This window comes from Scomber scombrus, chromosome 14, assembly GCF_963691925.1.
Source record: "Scomber scombrus chromosome 14, fScoSco1.1, whole genome shotgun sequence".
NCBI classification, from domain to species: Eukaryota; Metazoa; Chordata; class Actinopteri; order Scombriformes; family Scombridae; genus Scomber; species Scomber scombrus.
The window spans coordinates 4,250,100-4,270,690 of record NC_084983.1 but is presented as its reverse complement, the minus strand read 5'-3'; the positions used below and the strand labels follow the sequence as shown (position 1 = coordinate 4,270,690).

Genomic DNA, 20,591 nt, shown 5'->3' with positions numbered 1-20,591 from the left:
AAAGTCTTCTTCAGCCAGATTGCATTTTGGCCCAAAGGCACATTGACCTTTTCGAGAAAGCTTTAGGTCTGCTTCTTCACACATGTCACTCTTGTGTAAATTCTTTAAAAAAAAGCAAAGACTCAGGTTGTAGTTTAAATTAGCTGTTGTATGTTGCCTGTTTAATACCCAACTTTCCCCTGTATCCAAAACCAAATGCACCTACAGTGATCATATAGTGTGCTGTTGTGTGGTCTGATTCCAGCAGCAACACACACACACACACACACACACACACACACACACTTACAGTTATCGTATTGCTGCCTTGGTTTTCACTCATGATCCTTATGAGGAGTACGCATCGTGCCATTGAACTGACAGTTGTGTCACTCTAACCCAATGCATGGACTGCTGAGTGATGTCCGGCATGCCCTGACATGTGGTATGCTTCATCATAGTGCCTCAGAGCACTTTAACATAGCATATAGCAGTTGACCTTGTTTGGTTCGTCACAAGAACCCCCATTGTTCTGTTTGTAACATGGTTCCTGCTTCCCGGGCAGACAATGATGACCCCGAACATGCAGGGTATCATTATGGCCATTGGCAAATCCTGCAGCGTATATGAAAAGAACGGGCCAGAGGCAGCCTTTTTTAAGGTACACTCTATCTCTCTCTCCCTCTCTCCTTTACCTTTTTCCTCATTCTCTCTCCACCTCCTTCCACTCCACTCTCCTCCTCTGTTTTGTGCATCCATTTGTCTGTCTTTTGTGTACTGTGTTACTTTACTGTATTCACAAACTATTACAGTAACTCAAATCTTACAAACGGGAGTTCAGAAATGGCTATTGAAAGATTTAGCATTGCTCTCTTATAACATTGTCATGAGTCACAATGAACAGGAGTTCCCAAAGACCCCAAATTTTTTCAGCTGAATTGCAGATCCTTTTTATTCCACTCATACTTCAGTCTTGTCAAAAACTGGCACCAAATCTCCATCGATGCAACTCGGCCACTAACGGTTAGAGATCGGGTGTGTTACGCCAGTAGCAGCTAGGGATGGGTATCGTTTAAAAATTACAATACCAGTATCAATCCAAGTACCCTTAAAGTGATACTGATACCAACTGAGTACTTGATTAGATACCCATTCCACATTTTGTGCACTTGCTTTTATCCAGTGTAACAGGCGTGTAGTGTAGACACACTGTTTAGGTGGCATCTTGGCTGCTGAACTGCTAAGCGCGCTAACTCAAATTCATCGCAACTTCACCACCACAGATGAGTTGTAGCTGCTGTGGCAGTGGACCAATCACAAGTCGCATCGAAGAACGCTTGCGTTGATTGGTTGTCAGCAAGTTCATACAAATAGTCATATTTTTAGCTCTGGGTGCAAAAAGGATTGATTGCAGGTATCGTTTGACGGGAGACGTTTTGATACTACTTGGTATCTACTTATTTCGGTTGATTCTTTAAAGGAGTACCTATACCCAGCGCTAGTGTAGCAGCTTATGTAGGCTCAAGAAGAGATGAACAGAGTGGGCTACAGAGGTCTGGTAACCTCGATTCTTTCTAACTCCACACCCTCACATGTTTTTCATCAGTTCTTCACATAGTTTCTTCTGAAGCCACAAAAGGCTTTATGCAACTTTTTTTTCTCCTTACATATGCAGCAGTACTCTTCAACACCTGTTTGATATTTAAAACTGATGGAGATTCCCTTAAGTCAACAGATTGGAGCTTTTAAACTTTTAAACTAAACTCACTTTTTTAAGGAACTGCACAGCCTTCGAGGAGATAAAATCACCTTGTTTTGAACTTTCTGGGAATTAAGTTTGCAATGCTTGTTTGTTGTCCATCGCTTTAAAGTGAGTGCTTAACTCTCAAATCTCGAATAAATCAAGAAAGCGCAAACTAAGTAAACAGCCGACGAAATAAATATTTAAAGGTCTTGCAGATGCAAATAAACCTTTAGACAAGAAAAAAAAATTAGAAATGGACTCAAATCTGAATAATAAGCATTTTTTATTGTGTTTCTAAGAGTTTTCCAGTTCAGAGAGAAAGGGAGTGAGAGAGTGTTTGTCACCACATAGAAATATTTGATATTCATATTTATAGTGCCCTGCTGTAGAAATTCTGTTGAGTGTTTAGCATTTATCCCAACCTGTTGAACATTTTCACAGCGAAAAGAGGGAAGCCTGTAGTTGTGATTGCACGTGTTCATCATTTACAGAATCCACTGGATAGTTTTTACACCTGTTATTTATTTATCCTGTCAGAGTCGGAGTCCGCTGTATTACATTAGCAACATTGAGCCCCTAATACACAAACACAGATGCTTTCCAGAAGTATGAGTGTTAAATACTCAGTTATTTGTTCAAGTGTTTGTAATATGAGGACAGAAACCACTTCAGAAATTCATTTAATTGCAAAGCGAAATCTAGTTCTTGACTCCCGAGGAGCTGAATAAGAAGGAAGTACTCGTCTCTACACCACCTCAACCACAGTCAGTTTTTAACCACGACTTGTTCCCACTTTCGTCTCTCCGATCAGGCCATCAAGCTGGAATACGCTCGTCTTCTGAGATTCGCCCAGGAGGACACGTCTCCCGAGAACGACTACCGGCTCCAGCACATCATCGTCTACTTCATTCAAAACCAGGCGCCCAAGAAGATCCTGGAGAGGACTCTGCTCACACAGTTCGCTGACAGGAACCTGGCCTTTGATGAGAGGTAAGCTAGATTTAAAAAAAAGAAAAAAAAAGAAAAGTGAATTCTGCTCTTTTCTCCTGGTTGTCTTAAACTTAAAAAGAATGAAGTTAGACAAGTTCTCAAAATGACCAGCAGATGGCAGCAGAGACTTTAACTCTAATATGGAGTATCTGAAGCAGCCCTACGGATTGACTGTCAGCTCATCCGGACAGAGGTGTAATGCAGCAAATCCTCTGTGATGACTTTTCTGTCTTCCTCTTTTCTTTTCTTTTTTCTTTTTTTTTTTTTTTTTTTAAATCTCTTTCAAACAAACCTAAAAAGACACATGTCCAATAATGACTTTTTTTTTTAATACTTCTGGCAAATATCAAGATTCCCTCCCTATTAACATTGAGATGCTTGTGTCATTAGGGTACGTAATGCATCTTACTATCTCTTAAAACTTTCCAACTACGCTTGTTGGCCTCAATCCATATTCATGAGTGAAAAATTGATTTCTCCCTTCTCCTCTATTTTGAGCAAGATAATTAGATTTATGTGTGCATGTGGCCTCAATAGGAGCCTCGGGAGGAGCGTTTCACTTCTCCTCTCAGCACTAAAGAGTGATTCATTAGGCCGTGTTAAGGCCTAGGGGCAGGGTGGACCGTTTCATCTCCTGGAGTACCTCACAATGACTCACCATCTCAGCAGCGCTAACGCCGGCTCCTCTTCCTGTCTCCCCCGCCCTCCCCCCTCCTCCTCTTCCTCCCACACAGATGTAAGAGCATTATGAATGTGGCACGTGCCAAACTGGACCTAATTAAGCCCGAGGAGGTCAACATGGATGAGTATGAGGTCAGTAGCGGGGTCTCACTGTTTAAAAAAAAATCTCAAATATGAACTAGTGTTACACATAGTTTTATAGCTTTTGCTGTGACGTAGTTAATTATTTGAAAAATGGCAGTATTTGCAAGTTAATATTACACATCATTGTTTTTAAATGTTGCCTCCTGTAATTAATGTTTCTCTTTTATCAGACGTGGCATCAGGACTACAGGAATTTCCGCGAGACCACCGTCTTCATGATGACCGGCTTGGAGCTCTTTCAGAAGATAAAGTACGGTGACGCCTTTTCCACTGCTGCTCCACCTAATACTGCCTCTACTGCTGCTGCTGGGAGAAAAAAATCTAACTCAGTCACCAGCTATCATGTTCTAGCTTTAACCCATAAGAGTTCAGTGTTGCATGTTACATCTGGGGAGCCAGTAGAAAGTATTCACCTGCAGAGGGCAGCAGCTCGCAGCTTTCTTTTATAGATGTGCCTGGGCAGTGAGTTCATTGAGTTTATTTCTGGATGGTTTACTCTATAAGTTTCTCAGTGCAGCTTTTAATATCCAACACCACTATTTTATCTGACTTCTTTTGTCTTCCTTTCGCAGTTTCGTGGAGGCTCTGATGTATCTGATCTACGCCTACCAGTACAATAAAGAGCTTTTGATGAAGGGGCTGTACAGAGGGCACGACGAGGAGCTTCTGGGTTATTACCGTCGAGAGTGTTTGCTGGTGAGGCAATCCTCGCCTGGACGTGGCGATTTATTTCAAACATCTTGTCAATTCTCAATAGAAATCAACAGTTATGTTTGTTCCTTTCTGTCATATTTCCCCAATTGAAACTAAGCGGTTTACAAAGCTCTCAGCTCGGGATCTGTGCCGAACGGAAACCTTTGTGTCTCGCAGTTTGTTCCCCTGTGATCCCGCTCTTTTCTTTGTAACTCCCTTTTCCTCTGTGTCAAACTCTCAAACTGCCCCCCCCCACCACCAACTCTCCTACTAAAGTGACTCAGCAAAATGAAATCAGCCAGACACCCCCACCCCCCCACTTTCTCGTTCTCTCTCACCCCTCCTTCAAAACTGTAGCCGTGGTACTATAATCAAATAGCTTTTGCTGAGATATTGCTTTGGCTCGCTCGCAGCCCACAAAAGATTCCGCTGAAGGTTTTTCATCTGATACTGACAGATGAAAATCCTCCTCAGCGTCGTGATGTGAGCCCCTTTTCATTTCGCTCCCGCCGAGCTCCAGGGCCGCACTTAAGCATTGTTTTTTTTCTTCTTCTTCTTCTTCTTTTCGGGGTAAACGGGGTGAGTGTATTTTTGGTCCGATCAGCCTCACACCGGTCTTTAGCAGCCCTATGCTGCTGCACTCAGTAACCTTACACCAGCATTGTGCTCATAATGTAATCATTGAAGTAGGAATAGGAAGCAGGAGGGCCAGCGAGTGTAAACACATTACCATGAGACACAAGCATGTCCTCAGCTAACCTCAAAACCTCAGCTCCGCACAGCACTCCATCGGTCATCTCAGATCTCTGGCCAGAACCTCTGGCTCCGTCCGCTCAGCTGTTTACCTTCAGCTCTTGTTTTAATTGAAAACACCGCTAACATTGACACAGTTAATGTACTCGGATGTTGCTTTTTTTTTTTTTTTCTCGCAGCCACCCTCCGATTCCAAACTGGCTTGCAAAAAAAAAAAAAGAAGCGGGTCGTTTCCTCCGAGAGAAGAGAGAGCGGGAGAGAGAGAGAGAGAGAGAGAGAGGGGAGGTCAGGGAGTTTGTCTGTGACAGCAAGGTGGTTTTGGCCAAGAACTAGAAGAAAAAAGCTTGTATCCACATGCGAGTGCGTCAGGACACGGCTGCAGCTCCGAGCGGCTGTAGGTTATTCAGTTGAAATTAATGACGTCTGCGGGATTACTGTTACTACTTAAGCTGTCTCGTACTTATCTATTAGAAGAAAATGGAAAACGTCTCCAGAAAGAACAACACGAGGAGAGGGGCGAAACGAATGAGGTCGTAAAAATGGAAACACCGAAGAATATAAAAGAAAGAAGAAAAAAAAAAGAAGTGCGTGTGTGTTCTTGGATGAAGTTATTTTAAGAAATTCTGAATTAATAATCCTCACTTCCTCGACTTAAAGACCCCCTCCAGACATATTTGAAGACATATAAAAATACTTTTTTTCCCCCTTTTTTGTGAATAGTAACAGCTGTTTGATGTAACAAAACTTACCACTTCTTAAAATGACATGCTCCCCCTTTGTCCCTCATTGACAAAATCCAGAAACTCAGAATATGCAAATATTTGTCATATCAGAAGATTAACTACTGCATACCAGATGTGTCCTGCTTCACCGTTAAGTCTGTTCTCTGTATGTGCACAGGAGGCTTGTGTAAACTGGATACTGGGTCAAGATTGGCTCCAAAGTTGTCGTGATGTCACAAACCGTGCTCGTAATCAGTGTGAACAGTGAAGCTCAAATATCTGACTGACTAAACTAAACATACTCGAGCAGAAGGGTCAGAAATAAACTCCTTGGGGCAAACGTTAAAGCTAGAGAACAGCTGTACTTCTTCTTATGTATTGAAGACTCATCAGTGCTTCCCTCTCCCTCCCTCCCTCCCTATCTCCCTCCCCTCCTAGAAATTAAACGAGCAAGCAGCCGCCATGTTCGAGTCCGGAGAAGAGCCGGAGGTGACCACCGGTCTGGGCATCATGAACGAGCTGGTGGTGCCCTGCATCCCTCTGCTGCTGGTCCACGACGCAGAGAGAGACCTGCTGGCAGTGGAGGACATGAGGAACCGCTGGTGCTCCTACCTGGGCCAAGAGATGGAGTGTGAGTCCTTGAGGGGGGGGGGGGGTTGTGGGGGTGGGGGGAGGGAGAGAAGGGAACAGACTCGGCCTATTAGATATTTCTGGAGAGTTGAAGTCTTAGGTTACTAGTACATTCCCCGTCCACCCTCCCCCTCTACCAAAGATCATTAAAATCAGGCCACTGCTCAGTTCACACGTTAGAGAGGCATTTCTTCTTCTTCTTCTAGGAAATCTGAAAATGAAAGAAACAGCAGATGGTGGACACACATTTTAAAAATTTAGATGATTCAAAATAGATGCAAAAATTAAATGAAGACACTTCCAGAATCAGATCCAGAACTCAGCTCAGTAATCACAGGGAAAGAACTCTGCAATAAGCCTTAAATGTCTAACCTATAGTAAAACATCACATAACCTGTTTCTACATATTCAGGTCTGAGTAAAACACTAAGGAGGGTTCAGGGGATGCTCCTGAAAATGTTTTTCTTGGTAGGAAATAACAACATTGAAAGAGATTCAGCTTTTATCAGTGTGTTCTAGTATCAGTCCACAGAGAGCTGGCTCTCACAGTTCCTGGCCTTTGTTCAGGAAAAGCTGAGTATTATCAACCAGACCGATACTCAGTAGAGTTTTACAATCTATTTGTGTTGTGGCACACGCTTTCAAACCACTCGTGATATCTCATTGAAAATATTTACCCTGTGATTTCAGTGTTTCGGGATCAGATTGTGAACGCGAGGTTCATCCTGTTAATCATGTTACTATCTCTCTCTCTCTCTCTGTCTGTCTGTGTCTGTCCTCTTCTCTGCTGGCAGCCAACCTCCAGGAAAAGCTGACAGACTTCCTCCCCAAGTTACTGGACTGCTCGACTGAGATCAAAAGCTTCCACGACCCCCCCAAACTGCCCTCCTATTCCACCCTGGAGCTGTGCGAACGTTTTAGCCGCGTCATCGCTGCCCTCGGCAGGGTGCCCACCGAGGGGAGATGAGCTCGGAAGGGACAAGGCCAGGCACCTCTCCCTTACCCCCCCCGAGCCCCGTCCCGGGCGTACATCCATGGACCTCTCTTAACCCATGCCTTCCTTATAAATCCAGGGGTCACTCGCTTTCTAGCTGTTATTCCTCTGTTACTCTTTTGCTGCTATAGGTTTTATCATTATAAATATTATTTCACTTTTGTTTTAAGCAAAAAACACAAGGGAGGAAGGAGGAGAGGACGGACTGTTGGGAGGGGGAAAATGAAATGAGAGAGAGGAGAAGTTGATTGAAAAACAGTGGCAATCCTGCAGTGGTTAAAAAAGCCAAGCACATTCTGCTTCAACTTTGTGAGGAAAACAAAAAAAAAAGAAGAAAAAAAACACGAGTTTGAGGGTTTCTCATAGTTTATTATTGTTGTTGTTGCTGTTTGATTCAAGCTTCCCCGACCACGCTCATAGCCCCTTTCTAACAGCACCCTTCTCTGCGTGAAAGGATCACCCCGCTGCTCCGCCTCCAGTTTGGTACAGTATTACCACGTTTTGTTTTATTTTTCTAAGGAAGTAAGAAAGAGAGCCTTCAGATTTATCAACGGCTCAGAGTATCTCAAACATGGGTCTCATGTCTTTGTGGACTGCACCAGAATGAGATGTTTTAAGTGCTGTGGTAGACGGCCACAGACTTTCTGTGGCTTGTTAATAAATCGAGAGAATAAAATTTTATTTATGGCCCTTTTAGGCCAAATAAACAAACTTTTGCCTGTTGATTTTTACTTTGCTCCCATGACAGTTTCTCATACTGAGATGATCATCATTAACATTGAGCTTCATTGTTAGAAGTGAAACTGTCACTTTTCATTGGAGACATTATGGTGATGGACAGAGAGGATGAGTGTCGGGCTGAAGGTCTCATTGTATGAATCAAACCTGAGTTCTGAGGTAAAAAAAAAAAAGAACTTAAGCAAGCCTGTGCTAATTTAGTTAGTATTATGCATCTTATTAGATTCAGACTTTCATTAACGTGGGGATGCAAACTCCAAATACAGCATGTGGCCAAAATAATAAAAACATTTTTTTTAAAAACCTAAAAAAAACAGACTCAATTTTAGCTGCTTTGAACTGTGTTTTTTTAATGATGCGATTTGTTTTTGTTTGGACTAATTTCCTGGAGTTAATTCTAATTTCCGGGAACTCTACAAACAACCCTGAAGGCAGTTTTCAGAAGCCTTTTAAAAAAAAGTTGCTGCCAGTATTGTGCAGATCATAAGATGAAAGCAATCTTTCAAAATGGTTTTGAAAATGCACTGCCATGATTCCGTTTTTTGACTCCAGGCTGTTACTCAGAACCTTGAAAACAAATTACTCTGGAAGATTGCAACTTTGTCTTAGTTTGATCCAGTCCTGTATTTCCCTCCAGTGTACTGCACAGATTTAGTTAGTGCACACATCACCTATTTGTTACTTGAGTAGCCTGAGATCCTTAAACTGGCCCTTACTGACTGGTTCAAATTTTTGCATGGGCCGATGTTTTATTCATCATCTTCAATATGCTCATTACAGGCTGTCAAGAGGTTGGCCTAAAAGAAAAAGTTTGGAGCTGTTTTTTAAAATACACATAACAGAGAAATGGAAAAATTTGGAGGATTTCTGAATAATTTCAAAGATTTAACACCCTCCTGATCAAAAAAAGATGCCAAGAAGCCCACTTTACAATCTAAAACATGTTACCACAAGGCAATTACAGTAGAATACTCTACTATTTTACATTTACTACATTTACTAGAAATAAAATATCTTAACCCTGCACTGAAAGGCAGAAAGGGCGGTAAGGTATATGGAAATGTTCAGACGAGCAGAAGTGTCATTTTTAAAGACCTGGAGTGGTTGAACTTCAGTTGCTTGTTTGTATTCCGCTGACAAGCTGCTTGACAAACACTCTCTCTGGATGTAGACAGTATTTCTATTGTGTCTGTCATTGACCTGGGATGAACTTCTATTGACAAGTATAAGTGCTTTAGAATTCCTTCACATCTGTCTGTACCAGTATTTGGCTGTCTGACAGTTTAGCAGAGGCAGAAAAAAAAACAAGACTAGGTGGAAAAATCCAGTAAATTGCAGGACCATGGATGAGACGCTAGAGGGCTTTTAACTTGAAACAGGAAGTTCGGACTCTGGAAGTTCGACTAGGGGGGTACGAATTCAAGGACGGGGATGTAGTACAGCAGCAGCTGAGCTTCAACACTAAAATTTGACTGTACTGTTTTTCTCACAAAAAATAACCTCATTGACACATGCAGTAATATTATGTTATTCCGTCTGTAATGTAGCTATAATAAAAAAAAATCCAAACTGTTATGTAGCTCAATAAAATAAAACTATTTAATATCTGAAATGTTCATTTTTAATACATTCATATTTATTGAAATGGGTGAAAACAGCTGATTGGCTGCGGCTCTCGCAGAAAGTGGTGAAATCGTTAAAACCCGGGATTAAAGTAGCGGGATCCAATAAGGGTAGTTAATATTTTGAGCTTGTGAAATGGATTTATGAATGTGTAATAAAGTTTCTCAGCTGCTAAAATATTTTGTGCATGTGTGAAAATAGTTTTATAGCTGTAGAAATATTTAGTGTGTAATTAAAATTTGGGCGGGAATATTTTCAACAGTGAGGTTCCACAAAGTCTGAGTGACAGACGCCAGAATTTCCTACCTTTTATGTTTGACAGTGAAGTTAGTAGCTACAAACTACAAGTTACAAGTGCATGTTTTTTTCATTCAGTTTCAGTTTTTACAACTGAATCAGATTTGTCACAGAGTCAAGCTGTCCAATTAGAGGGCAGATGGTCCTGATGTGTTCACCTCCTTACAGCTGAGATGGAGGATGCTGCTGACTCTCCTGTGACAAAGGTGGGTTTAATTGTACTTGAGGATACCATAAGTACTGTAATAATGATAAAACATTTAATGTGTTTTGTGCACTGTTTGCTGTTACTGAATGGCAATACAGTTAGTCTTGTGATACCAGGCAATCAGAGATCTCAGCCTAATGAACTCTGGGGGTTTCTAAAAGCACAGTAGTAGCTTGAACAACTAACAAATCTATGCCCACTTACATCTAGTTAAAGAGCTGCCTTAAAGACTTTGGATTGGTTTTGCAATGCAGGTTTTTCAAATTAAAACTCTCAAATTGTTTCCACCCAGTTTTACCAATGAAATCTGCATTTAGACTGACCTGTGAGTCTACAACACAGTTGTCCAAAAGCATATTTTCAAGTTCAGGAAGGCTGCTTTATGGACCCACAAAAAAGCCTAATGTAGCTTTAGGTTGTTGGCAAATATCTGCTAGCAGCATCAACGCTGGCAAAAAACTTTTCAAGCTAAAGGTGAACCAAGCGATCAGCCGTATTACATACTGTTGCTTTGCATTAGCATGTTTGGTCAAAGGTCCAGAGTGTAAGAATTAGTGAGATCTAGCTGTGATTGCAACCAAATAAATAACCCTCCCCTTCTCTTTCCCTTACACGCATGTAGAAGAACCTACAGTGCCTGTGAAACTTGTGAAAAACACTAAAAGCCCTCTTTAGAGCCAGCGTTCAGTTTGTCCACTCTGGGCTACTGTAGAAATATGGCGGTGCAACATGGCGGGCTCCGTGGAAGAGGACCCACTCTCTACGTAGATATAAAGGGCTCATTCTAAGCTAATGAAAGCACAACAGTTCTTATCGGGCCAGGTGATTGAACACTAATGACAACATACTTAAACATGTTCCATTTCTGCTAAGTCTGTTTTGCTACATGGCACTAAATGTTACACACTGGTCCTTTAAATAATGAAAGCATTGCTAGGACAACCATTAAAACAGGCTTCTGGGAAGAATTTGCCTGAACAAGTTGTATCCCCAGATGGATCAGCAGTTGACATTATTTTATGTGCTTCCATTAATTATGTAGAATCTTTATTTCTAAGTATTGTTCCAGTAAGTATATAATTCATTTTGTGTGTATTTGCTAAATACATGATAATAACTTCCATTTGCTAGTAGACATGAGTTATCATTCTCATATTTCAGATACTGATGGAGGCCAAAGACTACATCTCCATCCCAAAAGTTCAGAGAGCCGTGGTAATAAAATGATTGTTATCAGGGTCTAGGATTCCACATCTTTGATGTAGAAGGCCAGATGATCTACATCAGCTTGGTTTGCAGTCTGCTCTGGCGGCCTCGGCTCGATTGTAGACACAGATCAGCTGGAGGCATGACATTGCATAAAATGTATCACCCCCTCCACTGCTGTGCAAGAGGTGCTTGTTACACTTAAGTCATACATACATAATACGAATATTATTCATCCAGTTAATTTATTAACTGGATGTCGTCAGTTCTGGTCAAACTGCTTTGAGAAAACAGAAAAATTAAGTATTTCAAAATAATTCTGGCCACATCTGTTTATTATTAATGATTCTGAACAGTAACTTTTCTTCTTTTTTTTTTACTCTTGGCATGTAAGAATGCAATATGTGGTTTCTTTGAGATATTTTAATTGTATTTTTTTGAAGATGAAGACCACCTGTCAAGTATCCACAGTCACCCATCACATCAAACTACATATTTTCCATATTAACAATGCACCATTAGCCGTTAAATGCCCATACAACACATTATACATGTTATAAAATAATTGCTGAAAACATGAAAAGACTGAACTATGTGGTGCTAAATTGTGGAGTTTGAGTGTTAAAATGTTTTTATTACCATTTCTGTGTTCAGGTCTTTTTGGGTGGACCTGAAATAGTGGCTTTATGACGTAGAGGGGTGACAAGCATGACCATGCCCTCACTATATAAACACTAGAATGCACATACTCATACTACTACATACATACACTTTGAACTATTATAGTGAAATGGGTCTCAGCCAGAGGGAGAGCATTTGCTGGGCAGCACTTCACTAAAAAGCATGGTGTGAGAGGCAATTAAGCCGCTTTTTAGCAGAGGTGACTTAACTTTTGGTGCACCAAACTCCATTTAAAAAAACAGCAATTTAACATAACTGATTGGTGATGGTACACTTGTTCGCTTGTTTTTTAAGTTTAATTTTTACTGAAACAAAATTTACTTCGAAAGTGTAGAAGAGGTACATTATTATATTTATACCAATTCAAGTTAGCAGAGAGCTAACCAGAAGTCTGTAGAACAGTATACATTCATTGGGCCAGTACAGAAATGTCAAACCCAACACCAGATTACAAACTCTCATATACTGTGAAATACAGAGATTTATCTAGCAGTGATTAGGGTTGGGCGGTAATATGGCATCCAGGGTTATTTGAAAATAGCAATGGTGTCTGTTTCATTACAGTCATAACAAATAAAAGAGTGTTTGTCCAGCACCACTGTCAGTGTGGTTGAAGATGCTAATCTGTCAAAAAAAGACTATTTAGAAGCAATCATAATCACGCATCACATGACAGCTTCTCATTGGAAAGGAGACTTTTAAAAAAAGAAAGATGCAAGTGTCCCTTAAAATGTTGTAATTGCTGCAATTTGGCAGCATTTCAGGTTCCAACTGAATGACAAGGGAGATTCTTCATTTGACTGAAGAAGGTGACAGCCAGAGATGGAAATTCTTCAAATTTACAATCACCTGCTAGACCTTTGCTGTTGCTGTTTTCCCACACAGGACCATCCACTAGGTCCACCACCTTCTACACAACCAACAATAGGCAAAAGAAACGGTCCTCTTCCACATGGTGGAAAAAAAGTCGTTGGATGACGATCAGAGCTCTTAATGTCCTGAATGTAAATACTTTTCTAAAACCGCCTTTCCAGAATTATACAATAAAGTTAATAAAGTTAGACAAGAGGTTCAAGTGTTGTTGTCGGGTTTAGACAGCTAGTCACTAACAACTGACTGGTTATATATACCAACACGTCCTTGATGGTCCACACCCTCACACCTGAGAGCCAAAATGCCTCCAGACCACTTATTTTCCTGAAAGCCGTACAGCGGTCAATCTTCCTGCTGTGCTCAGAGATGCACTTTAGGATTGGCAACTCAATGAGAATAAACTCTCGGCCAAAACCACAGACAATGCTGCCAGCATTGCTGCTGCAATCGGGTCCCTGCATTGGCCGTGGCTTAATTGTTTCAGCCACAGCCTTAACTCAAACACAATGCGCGACCAAAGACAATAAACAGAGTGCACCCTTGGACTCCGCCGTGATATCAACGCCACATTTTCGCCCAGCTGGCACCGAAAGAGAGAACTGTACAAGAAGTAGGTGGAATTTGGACTCCCAGAGCATAACTGTACAACTTACTGGGGTTCTAAACTAGCAATGGTAGAGTAAGCTCAAGTAATCAGACACGTCCTGTCAGACAACAGAAGGAGCAACCTTTCACTTACATGGCAGCACACTGGCTCCATGCACGCTTTCACCATGAACTTACACCAGTCAGTGACTTCAGTGGTATTTTTTCTTGAGAAAAATATGTTACCAGCTCCTCTCTCCTCCACATGCTCCAGCTTTGCAGGGACAATGTGTTGGCAGCGTCAAGTGAGGACGTGCATTTAACCAATTCTATAAAAGCTGGAATTCTTGCCAAGCTGAGGGCCAAATACCAAAGTGATGTGGTTTAGAGTTGATGCGCAAATGCACCTTCCTTGCCCCTTAGACACTGAGATGATGAGACAAGCAGAACACGCAGCAGCAGGTCTATTGGCCATCAGAATGGATGCAGCAGAAGAAGAAGAGACAGATGTGCAAAGTGAACCTTGAAAAAAGAGAAAACTTTGGGCAGTCCGTTGCAAAAAAAGCTGATGTGACAGGTCCCATTGGACTCGGCACCATAGAGGAGAGAGCAGAATCAGAAATGACTGCCTGTTGTCGTGGACCTGTGATTCCCCAAGATGAAGCTCCCCTTCACTTGTGGAAATAAAATGGAGCCAGCTACCTTTCATGGATGTCAGGGGTAGTGTGCCATAAGCTTGCCATTAGAGCAGGTGTTCAGCACTGCGGGCAAAATTGGAAGTTTGTATCATCCGTATCCGTATTGAAAAACCTAGAATTTGCTTGAAGAATAGCCAAATCTGTAGGATACGCTTTGTTGTTACTGCCATTTTTGTTGTTTATTGTTACTTTAATATTTTAGAAGCCTACTTAATACTATAGGCTGTGCTTTTAATTTAATTTATTTGTACTGGATTATAGCCTATAGACAATTTCTTGTTCATTTAATTTAATTTGGCGGGAAACAGTATAGCAGCGACTACATAAATTCATTATTTGGAACTGGACTGTACTCTGGAGGAAAATTTGGGAACGGTTAAACAGTGTCAAAAATAGGATACCGCCCAATCCTAGTGGTGATAGGTGGTGATTGTATTCCCCACAAATGGAATTCAATATTGCAAAAATGCTGCAAAAGCGTGAGAAACCACTAGTTTTTCCTGTCTTGACAGAAAAAACTTCAGATGTCTCATAAGCGTTCAGCTCATACCGTCTAGTACACTGACCCTGAGCGAGCCGAGCACATCTGGTACCGACACTGGATATGGCACCGAGCACTGAGCAATTTTCATTGGAGTGACGTAACCCTTGAGTCCAGTATCCAGTTCCTATAATACATCCATGCTGGGTTTTGATAACATTAACAGAGGCTCAGATCCAAGTAAAGCATGCAGGTGGAACACCGCGTATTGTGTCAGGGTCATGATATTAGAAAAACTGAATGGGATTTGTCCATCATCAAATATTATTAATTGCACCGCTTCCTCCGACATGTTCAAACATCTGCGGTGAAAAAAAAGTGTGTTTCCTATTGAAAAGTTAACAGTAGTATGGTGAAGTCACAATGTGGCGATTTTTATATTATTCACACGAACACAAATGTCAAGACAAACTAGGAATGAACGAGCTTTGTTTTGACTCAGATGTAAGTCTTGTCTTGTTCACAGCTATTTCAGCTGCATTCTGCCAGAAACCCGATGAAAGCTCTTTTCACTTTTCATGCTGCTTGAACCATTAAGGTCCACTATTAAATACAGGAGACTTAGGTGAAGACAAAATGAAGTCTTAGGAAAATAATACGCCCTCCTTTTCTTTTAACAAATACTGCTCGGGATGACATCTGAAGTATATTAAGTTGGGAGCTTGGGAGCTGAACTACATGATGTAAGAGTGAAAACAGTTTACATTCTCAATGTAACTAGTCAAACTATGAACAAATCATACATCATCAGTCATAAATCGCCCAATTAAGATTTTGAATCATACATGTGGACGTTGGTGTTCGGTCAGACTCTTTGCATGTAACACACTTATTTATTTGAGAGTTGAGAGGCGCTCTCCTTTGGTGCACCACACAGCTAGAAGGCAGTTCTTCTTTATGAATTACTTTTTTTCTACTTATCCAGGATAGACCGCTTTAATTAACTTGGTCTGTTGTTGTAGAAACCACATGCCCGTCGTCGCCTCTGGTGCTCCATCACCGGACAGTAAAGACTGGTATGACGGTGTTTGTCTTGATGCATGAGTGCCGGCCCCCCCCCATGAAGAATGCCATCAACAACTCGCCTAATAAACATAGCTTGTGTGACTAGGACTTTAACGCTACAGTTTACACCCCTTTAGAGTAATAAAGCCGCGCTCTGACAGCAGCTACGGCCTCACAAGTGGACATCTGCTGCCATGTTGCGATAGGCTGTGGCTCTGACTGTACAGATATGGGCTTTTGCTGTGGCTGTCATGTCTGATTGAAGAACCGGTTTGAAATCCTGGTGGGAGCGTCTGGCTTTTACAATGCAGTCCTGGTAAGTGTTACTATCATAAGTGCTCAAAAAAGTAGCCAATCACAATCCCAGCCATACAAATATCCATGGCTACAATCACAGCCACAGCTTTAGTCATAGCCATATAGAGTCCAACACATGACATCATGTCCGGACTAACCTCTGTTCCACTTGCTTCTGTACCTCAGCGCAATCTGTTATTCAGTATTTCGTTCATTCATCTATGACAAAATGATGCATGGTCCCGTGGTTTCATTTCCATATTCCAAGACAAATTGGCATCCACAGTTGAAACTTGTGTGACTATAACAAAGTTAAACACAAACTACTTTGAGAGCTTCGATGAACTCTCTTGACTCTCTTGGTTCTGATGAACCTCTTCTGAAGTCATTTTTAACCCCCCCCCCCCCCCCCCCCCCCCCCACATTTTTTATTACAAAATGTCTGAAGTAACCACAACTCGTTGACCCGCTCATGGTCTCTTCAAACCTTGAAAAACAGGAATATTGAATAAATATCATTAGATTTTTTTAATTTCTTTTTCTTTTTATAGAAAGATATTGTCCTTGTTTTAACATTTGCAGTGAGGAACTCTACGTAGGGAAGGATTTTATAATTTACCACAAATGATTTTTTTTCTAGACCAGAATCTTGAAGCTCCAGTTTCATTTTGCTGCTCTATTGGTAACAGAGTTGTCAAGTTTCCGAGCCCAGCACCCAGCCAGGAATAATCTGCCACATTCACTCACTAAAACACATTTGTATCATGTTGAATGTAATAAGATTAATATAAATGAATATTCCTGATATAACGTATACATCTTGGTTTGTGTGGTACAAATTGAGTTAGGAAATATTATTGGATATGTGTTCAAAACAGCTGTAAGTGCTGTTAACCCCTTACATACTGTTCATAATGGGGGTGTTTTACAGTATCCCCTCATAACTAGTCTCTACACATAATTTCGGAACCTCAAATCATTCTTCACACCTCATTAATTCATTAATAAATTGGTGATTAATTCTTAATGAAGCTTCCAGAGAGCAAAGAGAGTGTAATCTTCAGTTTTGATGCTTTTTGTTGATGGAGAAAAAACATGAACAATTGCACGATATAATGGATCAACATTACATAACACTGGAGAACATAACGTTTTAAATGAATTATTTTATATGGGAATAAACGTTTTATTTTTATTGTGTTTTTTAACACTCAACTAAAATGTGTAAAACCTTTTTATAAAGTTGAAATATTTCCATTTTTGTTTATTCTGTCACACGAGAACAAGTCATCAAATTTCTGATTGAAAAAATTGGAATTGGATTAAGGTGTTTCTTTTTTCTTTCTCAAATGTAAAAATGGGTCAAATTAGACCCTGAACAGTATGTAAGGATTAAAAGATCCAATCTCTTCACAATGAGGGTTTTCAGAGCTCAAACTGAATGTGTTAGCCTGCCCAACCTTACCGACTGTGACTCTTTTCCATATAGATCCTTCATTGTCTAAGCCTCTAGACTCTCTTTGAGACCTGATATACCATCTCATCACTAGCCAGGCTGGTTCACATCTATTTGAAGATCAATAACCTCTGTTTGTGAGTTTTAAATCAACATAAGACCCAACAAGACATATGAGTTTGAGCTCTACTGTGTGTGAGACTGTATACTGTCCTTATTTTAACCTAGATTTAAAAAATACCAAGTCAAGAGTTATCATCTGCATTGCTTAGTGTGTGTGTGGTTTGTGTTTAACCACCTCTGAGTTGGCCTTTTAATAGACCTATCTTGTTGGGTTGCACATTTTTATTGGGCATTAATTATCATTATTGGCAGCCGCATCCCCTAATTTTACTCATTATTTCTATTGACTTGAAGTGGGCCACGGAGCCAAGTTCTGTGATGATTATAGAGTAGGAACAGTGGCAGTTTATACAGTTCATGATACTGATGGGCACGCTTAATTAGTGGTTGAAATGGTTTTCCATCAGCATCCAAATTTGAACCCTATGGACCCCGATTCATGTCCTGCAGTTATTGTTGAGGGAAAAGAACAACAGGTAATTTACACGCCTTAGTGAGCATGGTAATTATTCAACAAAGTAGTCCAACATATTGTCAAAATAAGTTAGCTGAAAGATTAAATATTATGTATGTGTACATATAACATTTATTTGTTTCATCCTGACATTTTATAATTGTTCCAAAACCATTAAGAGAACTGTTTCAGTGAGAACATAGTGATGCGTTTTCTTCCTATATATCCAACAAAAGGTTTCCCCAGTATAAGATGGTTTGTCATCATTTTTGCAGGTGTCTTCAGAAGTGGGTTAATTGATCATGAAACTGGATGTCCTGCTGCATAATGTCTTTTTCTAAGCTGTTATTCATACCTAGAAGTCGAGGCCAGGAATGTCCACTAACACATAATGTATCTTGCATATGCACATGTATCTTCACTTATGAGGCTGCCACCAGTTTGCTTGTTCACGGATGTGTGTTATCATGTTTTCCTCATCATAAAACTAAGGTTTAAGTATTCGAAAATAAATGTGTATTAAAGTTGGCCCTGTATCTGTATCATATGGTAGATGAATATTATCCTGCTCTAATATTAAGACTAATATTTGGACATGTTGATCCTAGTTCTGCAGGGACGTTTTTACCATTAAAAGAAACAACCCTTAATAATTGAATTAACCAATTAAAAAAAGTTTCATCTTTACATTATCCCATTTAAATGACACTGCAGTTTCAATCAGCTATAGCTGAAGTATAGCCTCCAATACTGAAAATATGAAATTCTTAGGCATAGAGATGCTTGAGCCCTTATCCCCAGGGATGCCATATCACCTCACCATATATCCATGAGCACATCCCGAAAGCTGTAGTATCCCACAGTGGGGCGGTGAAGCTGTTGGTCATAATAATGGACACAGGAAGTTGCTCGGCCTCAATCCGGACATGTTTTATCTAAAAGATTGCGGCACGATCACAGCTCTCCCTTCTTCTTTGTTGAACCTTTGTAGAAAGCAGGAGAACCGTGTCTTGACCACAGCCCCATTAGCAACATCTGAGAAAGTAGAAGTAATGCGCTTGTCGCTTTTTCACATTTAAAAGTAACATCTGTGCTTTGAGTTTGCTCTCTGTCTCTACCAGCTCTTCTCTTATGTAGTTCCATTCAAATGCCTATGTCTAAATGCCTGCTGTTAAATGGGTTTCTACTGAGAGCATCAGCATTTTAATGTTGGATTCTGACCATTGTTGTACATAATACAAATTAAACAAAAAATATCAGAATAAAGTGTAAATGAATAAGCTTGAAATGTGTTACTCAGGTTCAGCAGCATACAAAATAAATACCATTAAAATAGACCCTAATATAAATAGTTAAATAACCTAAAAACCTATGATAATAAATAGAACACATCATTAGAAAACCAAGCAGCATGAAGTTCCTAAGTTTGTGTTATTCATGATTTCATTTGATTGTAATTTGATACATGAGTTTGAATAAATAATGAAAGGCATTTTTCACTATTTTCTAACATTGTATAGACTTAATGATGATGGAGAAAATAATCAGTAGGTTAGTTGATATGAATGAATGAACATCATCCTTAGTTGCAGCTTTAGTATTTATATCTTACACTAACACATGCCACATTGTATAAACTACTTTTTCTCTTGTTGTTGTAGAAACCATATGTCCATCACCTCTGGACCAGCTGTCCTCACCGACCAGCTCCAGCACTGGACTAGTCAAGACTGGTGTGAAGATATGAGCTGTGTGTTCTCACAAAGATATCCAATCACCATCCCAGCCATACAAATATCCACAGCTACAATCACATACCTTTAGTTATAGCCATTGGCACGAGTTTTAGAACCCCCCCCTCACTATACCCTTTGCAGTGAGTCGATAGATGGCAGAAGAAAAATTGCCAGGTTTCAACTATGCGACTCATAAATGTTACACAATCTCCCCCCCCCCCCCCCCCCTTTACCTTTCAGTTGAGTCAGCTCTGGGTGTTTATCAAAAAAATGTGTACTTAAGAGATGTTTGACGGGAACTCGGAACTTCTGCAGCTCTGATTCAGGAAAACGTCTGTCTGGAGCGCGGGCTGTTCCAAGTTCACGCCGCTGGCAATTTGCAGCCGTTGCATGAATAAGAGAGAGGTGGAGGGCATTCTGCACACAGTCATTCTGAACACATATTTAACAGCTTTGTTCATGAGTCTTTTTAATCCTCCTTGATGTGAATATCAATTAACAAGCTCCTCTTTATGGTCAGGTTGGAGAATGGTTGATGAGGGTATGGGGAAGGGGGGGGCGGGGGGGGGGATTTCAAATTGCTGACCACTCACTTAGCAATTAATAGTGCTTTCTGAGAGTCCTGCCCTTGTTGGTATGTTTTTTTTTTTTTTTAAATTTTATAGTCAGATAAAAGTTGTGCAGTGAGAAAAATGCCATCTGGGCTCTGTGCCAGGGGCTGGTGTTTCACAGCAGCTACT

The 20,591-nt window shown here is 40.5% G+C and overlaps 1 protein-coding gene across 2 annotated transcripts in view; it reads left to right on the top strand.

The window, feature by feature from the left end:
• Positions 1-9,782, top strand: part of usp25 (ubiquitin specific peptidase 25) — a 29,472-nt gene extending 19,690 nt beyond the window's left edge. The window contains exons 21-27 of one of the 2 annotated variants that reach the window (XM_062433148.1): positions 545-640; positions 2,535-2,713; positions 3,448-3,526; positions 3,709-3,788; positions 4,111-4,234; positions 6,145-6,337; positions 7,131-9,782. In XM_062433148.1, the coding sequence (XP_062289132.1) occupies positions 545-640; positions 2,535-2,713; positions 3,448-3,526; positions 3,709-3,788; positions 4,111-4,234; positions 6,145-6,337; positions 7,131-7,303 (924 nt within the window). In that variant the 3' untranslated portion in view covers positions 7,304-9,782. The remainder of the gene's footprint in view (positions 1-544; positions 641-2,534; positions 2,714-3,447; positions 3,527-3,708; positions 3,789-4,110; positions 4,235-6,144; positions 6,338-7,130) is intronic. The other variant, XM_062433147.1, reaches the window with a different exon arrangement.
• The last annotated feature ends 10,809 nt before the right edge of the window (positions 9,783-20,591 follow it).